Source organism: Rattus norvegicus, chromosome 15 (assembly GCF_036323735.1).
Source record: "Rattus norvegicus strain BN/NHsdMcwi chromosome 15, GRCr8, whole genome shotgun sequence".
Classification (NCBI taxonomy): Eukaryota; Metazoa; Chordata; class Mammalia; order Rodentia; family Muridae; genus Rattus; species Rattus norvegicus.
In genome coordinates, this window is record NC_086033.1 from 25,980,543 (window position 1) to 25,996,074 (window position 15,532).

The 15,532-nt window shown below is 35.9% G+C and overlaps 1 protein-coding gene across 1 annotated transcript; it reads right to left on the bottom strand.

Annotated features, from left to right (window-relative positions):
* Positions 1-256: 256 nt before the first annotated feature.
* Positions 257-1,198, bottom strand: Or4m1 (olfactory receptor family 4 subfamily M member 1). Its single transcript, NM_001000096.1, has one exon. It carries the CDS (start codon positions 1,196-1,198, stop codon positions 257-259), a length of 942 nt encoding a protein of 313 aa, NP_001000096.1.
* Between the last annotated feature and the right edge of the window lie 14,334 nt (positions 1,199-15,532).

Genomic DNA, 15,532 nt, shown 5'->3' on the forward strand with positions numbered 1-15,532 from the left:
TATTCCAAGAATCTAAATATTGACTCACAACCCTCTATTAACTCCTGCTCCGTGGGATCCAAGATGTTCTTCTGCTCTCTGTAGGCACCAGGCATGCATATGATACACATAAACACATGAAGAAAAAGCATTTATCCACTTATACATACAAAATAAAAATAAATAAATCTTCGAATAGAGTTTAAAGAAAAGAATGTCAATGTGACATTACCACCACTTCCTGTGTTAACACAATGTAAAATATATCATTTAATTTTCACTTTTCTTTACAAAAAACATATCTATTCACCAGCTTTTTCATGGCTGCCTTTACTTCCTTGTTTCTCAATGTATAGATGATAGGGTTGAGCAAAGGGAATATCACAGTATGAAACACAGATACCACTTTATCTAGAGAAAACGAGTCAAATGGGCGAGCATAAATGTAGATGGATGGTCCAAACATTAGCACCACAATGGTGATGTGGGAATAACAAGTGGATATAGCCCTGCTGGTGCTCTCACCTGAGCTTGAGTGTTTCTTGAGCATGGCCAGAAGAAAGGCATAGGACATTAGCAGAGCAATGAAGCACACCACAGAGATCAGGCCACTGCTAAAGATCATGACCAATTCCTCCAGAAAAGTATTGGCACAGGCAATACGGACAACCTGAGTTATGTCACAAAAATAATTGTCTAATTCATTGGGCCCACAAAATGGGAGTCGAACAATGAGAGCCACCTGTATTATAGAATGAACGAAGCCCCCTGTCCAGGAGAGGGCCACTAAGATACAACAGAGATGGCGGTTCATGATGGTAGCATAATGGAGAGGGCGGCAGATGGCAGCATAGCGGTCAAAAGCCATCACTGTCAGCAGGAACATCTCAGATGCCCCAACAAAGTGCAAGAAGAAGAGTTGAGCAATGCACCCACCAAAGGAAATTATCTTCCTTTCCACAAAAAAGTCTACAAGCATCTTAGGTGCTGTGATAGAGGAGTACCAAATATCAAGAAAGGCTAAATTAGCCAGCAGGAAATACATGGGAGAACTCAAATGGGGATCAAGCCTGATGGTGCAGATAATAAGGATATTCACTGGAAGTATGAATAAATAAAAGGATAAAAATATAACAAACAAGACTAGCTGTACTTCCCGAGTCTGAGATAGACCAGTGAGAACAAATTCGGTCACAGTGGTATCATTTGCAGGCTCCATTTCTTCAATTAATTTTTCATTCTGGCTATCAAAAATAAAAGAAATTATAATTACTGCAAATAATATCGAACTAGAACTACATCACCATTTTCAAAATTATAATATTTTTTATCATTAAGAGATTACATTGGGGAAATGGAAAGTGGCTCAATGCTCTTGCAGAGAGCCTCAGTTCAGTTCCCGCCACCCACAGGGCAGCTAATAAATGTGCAATGTTAGTCCCAGGATATCCAACATTTTTTTCTGCTCTTCATGGACACCAGGCACGCATGTAAAAAACAGATACACATGCAAGCAAAACACCCATACACATGAAATAAATGAAAAATTTTAAAGAGATTGTATTAGAAAAACCTTGCATACTCCATTTTATATTTCCCCATGTTTAATTAAAAAAATTAAATGATGAGCTTGTAAACTAGACATACTGAAATGATCTGAGATATGCCTTACATGTAAAAGCCTACTTCAGGACTACTCTACACACCTAAAAGCCCGATGTTAGCTTGTTAATTCTGTAAAATTGTATTTTTTACAAACCCACTGGCAATATTTTCTTCAAATATTTACCCTATACTGAGTTTGCTAGTTAGCTGATAGTTATTCAGAGTCTTCTCTCTAGATCCTTTTTTGCTGGGCAATCTTGCTAATATGAAAACTAAGCTTGTACTAATCTTTCAATGCTTTCTTGGTTTTCTTTTATTATTTGTAGTTATAGGCATGTGGTGGGGGTTGGGGGTTCGGAATATACACTAGTGCCTGGATCTGAGAGGTATCAGCTCCACCTGGAGCCATATCTATGAACAGCCCAACGTGGGTACTGGAAAGAGCTGAGCTCAGATCCTCTTGAAAAGCACCAAGAACCCATAGGCTATCTCCCTGGCCTGCACTACGTTGTAAACTAAGAAATTTACAAAACCTTGTTGGGCATCCATGGGAGGAGAAGCCCTTGGTCCTGCTAAGGCTCGATGCCCCTATGTAGGGGAATGTCAGGGTGGGAAGATGGGAAGGGGTGGGTGGACTGGGAACAGCCTCATAGAAGCAGGGGGAGGGGGTTTCCGGAGGGGAAATCAAGAAAGGCGATAACATTTGAAATGTAAATAAAAAAATTTAAATAAAAAATAAATAAAATCAATCATTTGGTATTTACCAATGCCCAGAAATCTTGGGCAAATAAAATTCGGGTGATAGTATGATTTCTCCCCTTTTATATGGCATGATTAAAGTCTTCTCAGTTGTTTCCATATTGCTTGAATGAATACATTTTGTTTTTTCAAATATAGCAGATGTATTAAATTTTTAAAAATTGACTTAATAAAAATAATTTAACAAAAAGAAGTTTACAAAGGACCCTATGATTTTATATGAGGGAACAATGCAAATTTTCCTGCTTAATCCTTCACAACAGGTAAACAGAAAGAAGAGCGAGTGATGCAGGCTGTACTTGTGAAAATCCTCTCTTCTTCCCCCACCTCTCTCAAAGAAAGAAAATGACAATCAAAACAGAAAGCAAGGACTGAAAGAGCTTGAAGGGGCTTGAGACTCCATATGAACAACAATGCCAACCAACCAAACTTCCAGGGACTAAGCCACTACCCAAAGACTATACATGGATTGACCCTGGACTCTGACCTCATAGGTAGCAATGAATAGCCTAGTAAGAGCACCAGTGTAAGGGGAAGCCCTTGGTCCTGCCAAGACTGAACCCCCAGTGAATGTGATTGTTGGGGGGAGAGCGGTAATGGGGGGAGGATGGGGAGGAGAACACCAATATAGAAGGGGAGGGGGAGGGGTTAGGGGGATGTTGGCCCAGAAACCGGGAAAGGGAATAACAATCGAAATGTAAATAAGAAATACCCAAGTTAATAAAGATGAAAAAAAACAAACAAACAAACAAAAAACCCAGAAAGCAAAAAACCAAAAAACAAATAAGACAAAAATACCCAAACAAAACAAGATGAAACAAACACATGAAGAAATAAAGCAAACAACATAAAATATGAAGTCCACTTTTTTGAAGTCCATTTTGTGTTGGCCAACTACTCCTGTGCATGGAACATGCCTACAGTGTGCTTATATCCAGTGAAGTTGGGTGAGGGGAGAGGAGAGATCTGGGATAAAGGGAGGAAGCAGAGTTGGGGAAGGAGGAAAAACATAATCAAAATATATAACAAAAAAAGATCTAAATAACAATTAAATCTTCTTCCTGCTCTCAAAACCCCTTTGCTCACCACTACATTAACTGTGAATTTGATGCACTGCTTTAGAAAAGGCTGAAAGTAGGAACAGCCATCTGAAAACCAGGAATGCTTACCATTGTAGAACATTCTATCATAACGATTAGTTCTACCATTTTTAAAAGAAAGTAAGAAGATTACCCAAACATCTTTACTTAAGATTCAATATTTAGTACAGCACTACTAGGTAGAAGAAAACCTATTAAATAAACAGGAAACAATCAAGCCCAGGTGTGGTAGCACATGCTTGTGATTCAAGCATGACAGGCTGAGGCAGAAATATAACAAGTCTGAGGGCAGGCTGCTTTATTTATAAAGTTAAAGGTCAACTGAGGCTATACCACAGGAGCAAGTCAACAGCCACAAAAAATTAAGGGGGGAGGAGATATTTGCTTTCTAAGTTATTTTCCTCCTTTTAAGAATGTTTGAATCTTTATATAAGAAAAATTAATCTGGCTATTCCTCGGGAAAGAAATATAGAGAATCAATCTCTCATCTCTGCCACAGAGCTGCCAAAAATGTATGCTGTATCTCCCACCAGTTGTCAGGTAGTCATAACAACAATAATATTCATCAAAACAACAATGCTCAGCAGCTACCTGCTACTTACATATCCATACACAAATGGCCATGGTAAGCCATGGTACCTCTTCAGAAAAGAACGAAAAAGTTCTTCTCTTCTGCTATTGCAACCACAGACTCAGAAAATGTACAATTCCGATGATAATCAGAATATTTTAATTACACATGACAAAACAAATCTTACATATAGTATTTAACATGATATTCCAAGACACATAGTTTATACCATTTCTATAAATTGTTCACTTGTTTATTCAATAAATATTTAGGGAATAATTCCTGTGTGCCAATTGTTATAACATCTATGAACACAGAAGACACAGCTTATATCTCGCCAAACTTCTGTTATAGAAATATAAGGAAGGAAGGAAGGAAGGAAGGAAGGAAGGAAGGAAGCAAATCATTCCTATAGTAACAAGAGACAAGAATGTAATAGTAATGGAATTCTGACAGAGACCAGTCTAGGATAGTATAGTGGTGGGCATTCCAGAAACATTTCTCTGGTTTGGTAATTAAAATTTAAGGAAAAAGCATTTTGGGAATGAAAAATAAACGAAAATGCCCCACAGCAGAAAAGTGCTTCCAATTACTGTAAAAGGTCCAAAACTTTGGAGCTAGGAGTTGGCTTTATAGGTTAAGCATTTGCCACACACGTGTGAAGTCAGGAATACATAGCTACAGAACTCACGTAAACACCAAGGAGGGTGGTAGCCACCTATAATTCCATCCCTCTGGAGGCAGAGATGGAAGGCTACTCAGACAAGCCAGCATCAGTGAGCTGCAGATTCAGAGACAATGCCATAAAAGATAAAGTAGGTGGCCAGTGATGTGCTCAATGGGTAAAGGCCTTTGTCACCAAGACTGACAATCTAAGATCAATTCCCTGAATAGAATTGGTGGAATGGTAAAGACAGTTTCATCAGATTGTCTTCTGACTCCACATGCAAGCCTTAGCACAAGTGCACACATATACCATGCCCCCTGCCACACACACACAGAGGAGAATGAATGAATGAATGAATGAATGAATAAATGAATAAATAAATAAATAAATAAATAAATAAATAAATAAATTTGAAAAATAAAATGAAGAGTGATTAAGGAGCCCACAGTCAACTTCTGGTCTGTGCATACACAGGCATATATCTGCACATACATGTATCTGCAAGCATGTATACAAATGCACACCACACATACACACATATACTTGCAAAAAAGTGGCACAAGCAAACCAATATAGTGGAGAATAAGTCATGAAGCTTTCAATAATGAAATTAAGTTTGAATAGCTTCCGATGTATTTTTTGATAAACTCTGGGAGATTGCTTAATAAGCTTATATTTTAGGACTATCCCTAGAGTAGGAGACCATTTCAGAAGGGGGTCTGCTAAGTGGAAAACAGCAACGCACATTTATGAAAGTGAATGTTTTATTTCAAAGGTAATTAGGAGACACAACTGGCAGGATTTAAAGTGGACTCATCGTTACTACTGTCATACCACCAAAGCTAAACGGGCTTTGAGATCATACCAGCTGTTTTATAAGATCTGTATCTTTTGTGTGGTAAAACAAGGCAACTTACCAAGACATTAATACAGTTGGCCTGGATCTTACCATAAAACATGTTCATGCTCTGCCACAGTCTAAGAAAGTCTGTGTACTGTGCCAGTAAAATTTCTAACAAAGAATTATGTTCGGGAGAAGTTTTTTGTAGGATATAAGTCACCCATGGATACCAATTCAGGGCATTTCTTCCTCAGACTGTCATGTAGTTTGATTTAGTCCAGTGTTTACTACATATAAAGAAAACTAAGAAAGTTGAAAGAGGATTTTTCCCTCCATCTTGTATCTACTCATCTTTGCTTCCAATTTTCTAGATAAAGCCCACTCCTCTTGAAAGCACTTAGCAAACATTGATTCTTTATTTAATCTCCAGGGATGTAGTATCTAGAGGATGGTTATAAAGACAGCTAGGGGCACAGAGTCCTTCCCCATAGGTTAGTGAGCTGTGAGACCTCCACATGGGACCCATTGCTTTGGGGAAAAATAAGAATCTATGCAGAAATTCATCTTGCTAACAATGTAAAGCCCGTTCACATTGTTTGCATAGACAATGAGGAGGTTATGATGGTGACTGAGACTGGGAAGAGAAACAAAAAAATACTGTATTGATAAAGGAAATATATAAAAATGTACAAATCCTATTTTTTTAGTATATTATATTCTTACAGTTCACACACATGCCAATAGGTGGTTTCAAGTGTTATAAAACATGAAATATTAATAGCTTCTTTCCAGTGTTTTTTTTTAAACTGGAAAGTTCTTTCAGAGGATGGAAGGCACTATTATCCTTTCAAACCTGCTGTTCATGGGGAAAATGCTGAAAGCATATGGTATAATGTAATAAAGATATTAAAGCCCCAAGGAAACATTGAAGAAAGGAGAGCAAATAAACAAATAAATCCTAATCTTTTAAAAAAGAGACAGCACAAGGAACATGTACAAGCACGCAAATTTAAAAACTCAGAAATTGTAATATATAAACAAAAGATCAGTAAGTACTCAAACGAAGCACTATGAGACCAAATATCTACAAAAATATTATTGAGTTCGTCTTCTGTTGGCAACAGCAGTAGATGTCTACCTTTAAATGCAGTCAATATAACGAAAAAGCAATTTAAATGTTTTAATTGAAATACAAGTAAATCACTTCCTCCCTACCTTTCTTCTCTCTAACCACTCATAGTTATTCTCCTATTACCCCCTCTCAGGCCAATAATTTCTTTACTATTATTATTGTTACACACACACACACACACACACACACACACACACATATATACATATATATGTATATATTCATATAAATGTGTATGCATACTCATGTGTATGGATAACCACTTTGTAAGTAAAATTAAATATGGAAACCATCCAATCACAGGGTATCTGAAATACTCCCACTTGATATCTGCTTATATTGCTCTGTATTGAAATGTTAACCTTGTATCTGAAAATGACAGTCCGAAAACTATCTTAGAAAGTAGCATAAGGACATCTGACTTGTAACCACTGCCATTATTGGTCCAGTTTCCGGACTCGTAGCCACATGTGAGACTTAATAATTCATTTTCTTCAATCCCTTAGTGTCTGGCAGAAAGCCTTCTTTCCAAATGCCTGAAATTTCGCATTAATCTTTTCTAGAAAGCTCAAAAGAGATTTTATCTGGTCTCCCAAAACAACAGCCTGTCCATATCTTCAATAGAGATTTTAACAAATTATATCATACTATTTTAACTTTTACTCTGACAAAAATATAATAGAAACACAACTCCTTCAGCAAGTGAGTTCGAGAGAGAAAATTTCAAATACTTACAGACTTGTTCCTTCACATTGTCTTCCCTGACTTCGACTTATGTTTTGGAATTTATATTTTAAAATATCTACTTTTTTCCTATTTACATTCAAAATTATTAGTGCTACTGACTCCCATACATTCAAACACAGCACCACAGATATCACCTCACCCAATTCTTTACCCTACATACTTTCTTCAGGTTTTCTGTTTCGTAACACTGTTCTCACAGAATTTTAAAAGTTACTTATACCAAAATAGCCATGCTGTCTAAAAGCTCAAATGATTTATACAAATATTTTTAACATATTTTTCACCTACCAACTACTTTGCCAGCCTGGGTGATACTAGAACCTATAAATAAGAGATAGGAGAAGCCTCTTCTCACACCCATAAAGAAGACTGCATTGTCTCTATTTGAGTATTTATCAGGTCTTGTGCTGATGTAACCACATGCTAACTAACACCATGGGATGTAACTCTAAAAGATCAATTCTCTGGAGTCTAGAGATAGCCAAGGAGGAAGAAAACACCAAGGGGGTAATTTAAAGTTGGTATATGGTTCATTGTTGAGAATAGAAATACACATTTCCCCACAGAAAATGGCTAGTTTCCCAGGTTATGGACAGAACTGTTACTATATACGTGATAATCTTTTTTATATTTTTGGTTGTGGACCTGGCCTTTCACAGCTAACCCATCCCTCCAGCCCTTTGATAAACTTTCTAATACCTCTATGTAAAAGATTTTCATTACCTAAATGTGCTGAATACTTGGGAAAATGGAAATATGTGCAAATACAATCTTAAAGCTGCATAAACCCTTTGAAAAGACCTTTAAAAATATTTTATCTATTTATGTCTGGAGACACATGCATGCACAGCATACGGAAGTTTCACAACAACTTGCAGGAGTTTTTCCTTCCATTATATGAGTCTTGGAGTTCATAGCAAATGTCTTTACCCATTAAGTCATCTTGCTGGCCTTTACCCAGGGTTTTGAGGAAGTCGTATTTACTATCTCATTAATTTAAACTGTATTTCCAACTTTATTCAATGTTTCCATATATATATAATAATTATCTACATCTCAGACATCATTATAAGTACGAGAGATATAATGACTAACAAACAAAGAGTATTCCATATATCAAACAATTTTCAACTATCTATGAAACTACAAATAGGTGTAGGCATCTGTCGTGTATAAATTATAGGCTTGCACTGTGGATTACAAGAGAAAAGGGCAGACACAGAACAGCAGAAATTGTTGGTCTAATCTAACCCCCCCAAGTTAATGATGAAGGAAATGTACTATATATATTTCTGACATATATACACACATAGCAATTACTGGGTGAATATCTGATTAAATTGTATATCACTGTGTGATTCTAAGTGAGTTACTAATCATAATTCTCACAGCTTCATGCTAACTTAATGACACTCTTATGGAGTTAAATATACCAAATCACATGTTCTCTGATGGAGACATTGGGTTCTAACTCAATTTTATTCTGTCAAACTGATCTCAGTCCGACTCTTTTGTAAATTATTCTTACAATATTATTTCTTTGAATTTAAATTAGGATAAAGTAGTCAATATGTGTTTGATAAAATAAAATGAAGAACAAGCAAGAAAAGAGAGAAGACAATAAACCTATAAATGTTCCACACAAAATTATAAGCTTGACCAATTCAATTGTTCATTCCTCCTCAGAACTTGAGATTAAGTAGGAAGATTGGGGTTGGGGATTTAGCTCAGTGGTAGAGCGCTTGCCTAGCAAGCCCAAGGCCCTGGGTTCAGTCCCCAGCTCTGTAAAAAAAAGGGGGGGGGGAGATTATAGCAAGCCTGAGTCCACTCAGGGCTACATAGTTCTAGACCAATCTAAGCACAGAGTGGGACTTGCTTTTAAAATTTTAAAATGAAAACAAATGTCACCTTTTATCTTATAATATTGGCCATTCATATACATTTTGGACAACAACCATGATAGATCAGGCATCCATTCTATACATACATTTTAGAACTCCATCATATACAATTCTGAATATTTTGATAAACATTAATATGAAACTAATTGTTTCCATATAACTGCAGCTAATTTCATAAATAAACCTGGTAGGAGTATATTGAGAATTTCATACACATATAAAATTTATTCTGGTCAAATTTATCCTCACAGCTTGCTATCTAATATCATCTATTGGTGCAAAAATCTTTCTAACCCTTCAAAGCAATGAATCCCGAACCTTTAGAAAAGGAGTGTGGCATATATACCCCACTCCATAATCCACAATCCCTTATACTCTAGCAGTTATGAGTTCCTATACTAATAACCATCTACTGCAAAAGGAAACTTCTCTAATAAGAGTTCAGGTCTTCACTTATGAATGGATAAAACCATGTAGTTCATATTTGCCAACTACTCCTGGGCAAGTTGCGTGCCAGGAAGTTTGGTTGATATACCCAGTAACATGGTACTCAACAAAATTAGGTGAGGTACTGATTTTTCTCCTCTTTTTCCTCTTCTTCTTCATCTTCTTTTTTCTCCCCCTTTGCTTTGACTTTCTCTGTGTGTATTTGTATTGTGAGGGTTTTTTTTTTGAGAGAGAGAGAGAGAGAGAGAGAGAGAGAGAGAGAACACAAAATTCTGTAGAAAAATAAGTGTGTTTGGAAAGCATTCTTATATGATATCATTTAGCAACATAATAGTAGTAGCATCTTCCCTAGGGCCTATAACCCTATCACAAATTCTTGACCATGTTTAAAGTATCAATTATGAGTTCCAGTTTGTGGAGGAGGCCTTAACTCTATTATCAGAAAGTAGTTAGTATCAGAAAATAGTCTCTGCCACTTTTGCTTCAATGATCACATCTTACCAGATTAGCCATAGTTGTGAATTACAGGGTAGACATTGTAGCCAGATAAGATGGTTGATGGGTTTTCTCATCCAGCATTTTCCATATCACCTTTTTGCACCATGGAATCTAGCCAGTCAAGAAAAAAGTTATAGGTTTGCACCAGCTGCATTTCTCCATGTTCTATGGCCAAATTGTGTGATGTTTTATGGACCTACTTTCAGATACTGGTGTGTAACCAAAGCAGTGGCAACAGCCTATATTGTTCGAGGCAATCTATAGACACCTGATTAGCAACTTGAAGAACAGTAAAAAACATGACACCGGCTTTCTGCCATGCTTTTTTACTGATCTCCTTTTCCTCCTCTTCTTTTTCTTTCCTTTTGTGTCTGTTAGAGGCATCTTCTCCCCATTTAAAGTTACTCATTTAAACAATTTTTATATGCATAGTTATAAATTAGGAAACTTCTAATACAGCAGTTCATATATGGACTTTACAAGATCATATCTAGCCCTTCCCATATTCCCCTCTTTTCTCCTGTCCACTCACTCTCCTACTGACTTAGATCAAAATCCAATAGATTTTGTCATTGAAAAGTATGATCAACTAACAAAAAAAAGCAAAGCATAAACACTTGTCACTGAAGAAAATAACTATGATAGCCAACACCAAATATAGATATATGTGTGTATATGTTTGTGTATATATGAATATATATTATATTTATTAAATATATATGAATTTCCTGACAACAAATTCAAAATAACTGTTTCAAATTTTTCATGAGCTACAAAAGAATGTAAATAAATTAATAAAGAATTCAGAAAAACATACAAAACCAAACTTAGAAGCTATGCAGGAATATTACATCATTAAAGAAAACTTATTAGAGAGCTGTAAGGTTAGAGAATTTAATAAATGAATAAAAGGATACATTGGAAGTTTAAACAACCATAAATACTAATAAAGACTAAAGGAGGTAGAAGACAGATAATCTGAAATTAACTCAAACACATGAGGCTAAAAAGAAAGAAAACAATGAAGATTAAAATATCCATCAATCAGAATCACAAATGGATAACATGGATTACAATAATTCCAGAACAATACAAAAAATAATGGGTAAGAAAGCTCAGTTAAAGAAACAACAATCTTGCAATTCTTACCAAATATCAAAATAAAATAAAATATTTGGTACCTAAAACTTGGAAATTACTGAGCACTTCAAGTAATATATCGTAATCAAATAAAGAAACAAATACCCAAATGAAACAAAAAAAATGTGTGCAGATACACACATGATATTATTACATAATATTACATAATATTATTCCACAAATCCAGCCCTACAAAGGAAAATAGATGGAAAACTAAATACAAGAAGGGAAACTCTACACTAGAAAAAGCAAGGAAGTAATCTTCTTGCAGCAAACCCAAAAGCAAAGAGGCACACAAACATAATTCCACCTCTAACAACAAAAATAACAGGAAAGAAGAAACATTATTTCCTAATATCTCTTAACATCAATTGACTCAATTGAGACATAGACTAAAAGACTGGATACGTAAAGAGGACCCAGCATTTTCCTACATAGAGGAAACACACCTCAGAGACAAAGATAGTCACTACCTCAGAGTAAAAGGTTGGAAAACAACTTTCTGAGCAAATGGTCCAAAGAAACAAGCTGGAGTTGCCATTCTAATATAGAATAAAATTGACTTTAAACCAAAAGTCATCAAAAAAGATAAGGAAGGACACTTCATATTCATCAAAGGAAAAATCCACCAAGATGAACTCTCAAGCCTAAATATTTATGCTCCAAATGCAAGGGCACTTACATTCATAACAGAAACCTTTCTAAAGCTCAAAGAATACATTGCACCTCACACAATAATAGTGGGAGATTTCAACAACCCACTGTCATCAATGGACAGATCATGGAAACAGAAAGTAGAGACATAGAGAAACTAACAAAAGTTATGGACCAAATGGACTTAACAGATACTTATAGAACATTTCATCCTAAAAACAGAAGAGTTTGTCTTCTTCTCAGCACCTCATGGAACTTTCTCCAAAACTGATCACATAATCCATCACAAAACAAGCCTCAACAAATTTAATAAGATTGAAATAATCCTATGCATACTATCAGATCAGCACAGACGAAGGCTGGTCTTCACTAATAACAAAAACAACAGAAAGCTGATTTAGCATGGAAATTGAACAATGCTCTACTCAATGATAACTAGGTCAAGGAAGAATTAAAAAAAGAAATTAAAGACTTTTTAGAATTTAATGAAAATGAAGGAACAATATACCCAAATTTATGGGACACAATGAAAGCAGTGCTAAGAGAAAAACTCATAGCTCTGAGTGCCTCCAAAAAAAAATTGGAGAGAGTATGCATTAGCAGCTTGACAGCACACCAAAAAGTTCTAGAACAAAAAGAAGCAAATGCACCCATGAGGACTATATGGAAGGAAATAATCAAACTCAGGGCTAAAAATCAACCAAGTAAAAACAAAAATAACAATACTAAGAATCAAAAAGAAAAAAAGAAAACCAGGAGCAGGTTGTTTGAGAAAATCAACAAGATAGATAAACCGTTAGCCAGACTAACCAGAGGGCACAGAGAGTGTGTCCAAATTAACAAAATCAGAAATGAAATGGGATCCAAAATAACAGAGTCTGAGGAAATTCAAAAAGTCATCAGATCCTACTACAAAAGCCTATGTTCAACAAAATTGGAAATTCTGGATGAAATGGACAATTTTCTAGACAGATACCAGGTATCAAAGTTAAATAAGGATCAGATAGACCATCTTAAACAGTCCCAAAATTCCTAAAGAAATAGAAGCAGTTATAAAACTATACTGTCTAAATTATTCCACAAAATAAAAACAGAGAAAACACTACCCAACTCCTTATATGAAGCCACAATTATGCTTATACCTAAACCACATAAAGACTCAACAAAGAAAGAGAAGTTCAGAACAACTTCCCTTATAAATATGAATGCCAAAATACTCAAGAAATTTCTTGCAAACACAATCCAAGAACACATCAAGAATACCATCCATTGTAATCAAGCAGGCTTCATCCCAGGGATGCAGGGATGATTCAATACATGGAAATCCATCAACATCATCCACTATATAAACAAACTCAAAGTAAAAAAACACATGATCATTTCATTAGATGCTGAGATATCATTTGACAAAATTCAACACCCCTTCACGTGAAAAATCTTGGAAAGATCAGGAATTCAATGCCCATACCTAAAAATAGTAAAAGCAATATACAGCAAACCAGTAGTGAACATCAAACTAAATGGAGAGACACTTGAAGCAATCCCACTAAAATCAGGGATTAGACAAGGCTACCCATTCTCTCCCTGCTTATTCCATATAGTACTCAAAGTCCTAGCCAGAGCAATCAGACAACAAAAGGAGGTCATAGGGATACATATTGGAAAGGAAGAAGTCAAAATATCACTATTTGCAGATGATTTGATAGTATACTTAAGTGACCCCAAAATTTCCACCAGAGAACTACTAAGCCTGATAAACAACTTCAGCAAAATGGTTGGATATAAAATTAACTCAAAGAAATCAGTAGCCTTCCTCTACTCAAATGATAAACAGGCTGAAAAAGAAATTATGGAAATGACGCCCTTCACAATAGTCACAAATAACATAAAATACCTCCGAATGACTCTAAGAAAGCAAGTGAAAGAGCTGTATTACAAGAACTTCAAGTCTCTGAATAAAGAAATTGAAGATCTCAGAAGATGAAAAGACCTCCCATGCTCATGGGTTGGAAGAATCAATATAGTAAAAGTGGCCATTTTCCAAAAGTAATCTACAGGTTCAATACAATCACCATCAAAATTTCAACACAATTCTTCGTAGAGTTAGAAAGAGCAATTTGCAAATTCATCTGGACTAACAACAAACCCAGGATATCGAAAACTGTCCTCAACAATAAAAGAACTTCTGGAGGAATCACCATCCCTGACCTCAAGCTATATTACAGAGTAACTGTGATAAAAATGTGTGTTATTGGTTCAGAGACAGGCAGGTCAATTACTGGATTAGAATTGAAGACCCAGAAATGAACCCACACACCTATGGTCACTTGATCTTTGACAAAGGAACTAAAAGCATCCAGTAAAAAATAGATACAGCATTTTCAAGAAATGGTGCTGGTTCAACTGGAGGTCAGCATCTAGAAGAATGCAAATTGATCCATTCTTATCACCCCGTACAAAGCTTAAGTACAAGTGGATCAAGGACCTGCACATAAAATCAGTTACATTGAAACTAATAGGAGAAAAATTGAGGAAGAGCCTCTAACACATGGGGAAATTTTCCTGAACAGAACACCAATGGCATATGCTCTAAGATCAAGAATGAACAAATGGAACCTCATAAAATTTCAAAGCTTCTGTAAGGCAAAGGACACTGTCAATAGGACAAAATAGCAACCAACAGATTGGGAAAAGATCTCCAATCCTATATCCGATAGAGGGCTAATATCCAATATATACAAAGAACTCGAGAAGTTAGACTCCAAAGAATAAAATAACCTGGTTAAAAAATGGAGTGCATGGCTAAACAAAAAATTCCTGGCTGAGGAATAATCGAATGACTAAGTACCTAAAGAAATGTTCAACATCCTTAGTCATCTGGGAAGTGCAAATCAAAACAACACTGAGATTCCACCTTACATCAGTCAGAATGGTTAAGATCAAAAGCTCATTTGACAACAGATGTTGGCAAGGATGTGGAGAAAAAAGGAGCACTCCTCCGTTGTTGGTGGGATTGCAAGTTGGTACAACCACTCTGGAAAACCATTCTGGAGATTGGATATATTTCTACCCGAGGACCCAGCTATACCACCCCTGGGTGTATATCCAAATTATGCTCAACATACAGCAAGGACACATGGTCTACTATGTTCATAGCAGCCTTATTTAAAATAGCCAAAAGCTGGAAAGACCCCAAATGTCCTTCAACAGAGAAATGAATACAGAAAATGTGTTATAGCTACACAGTGGAGTACTACTCAGCTATGAAAAACAATGACTTCATGAAATTCATAGGCAAATGAATGGAACTAGAAAATGTCATCCTTAATGAGGTAACCCAATCAAAAAAAACACATATGGTATGTACACACTGATAAGTGGACATTAGCCCCAAAGCTCGAATTACCCAAGATACAATCTACAGCCCACATGAAACTCAGGAAGAAGAATGACCAAAGTGCAGATTCTGCAGTCCTTCTTAAAAGGGAGAA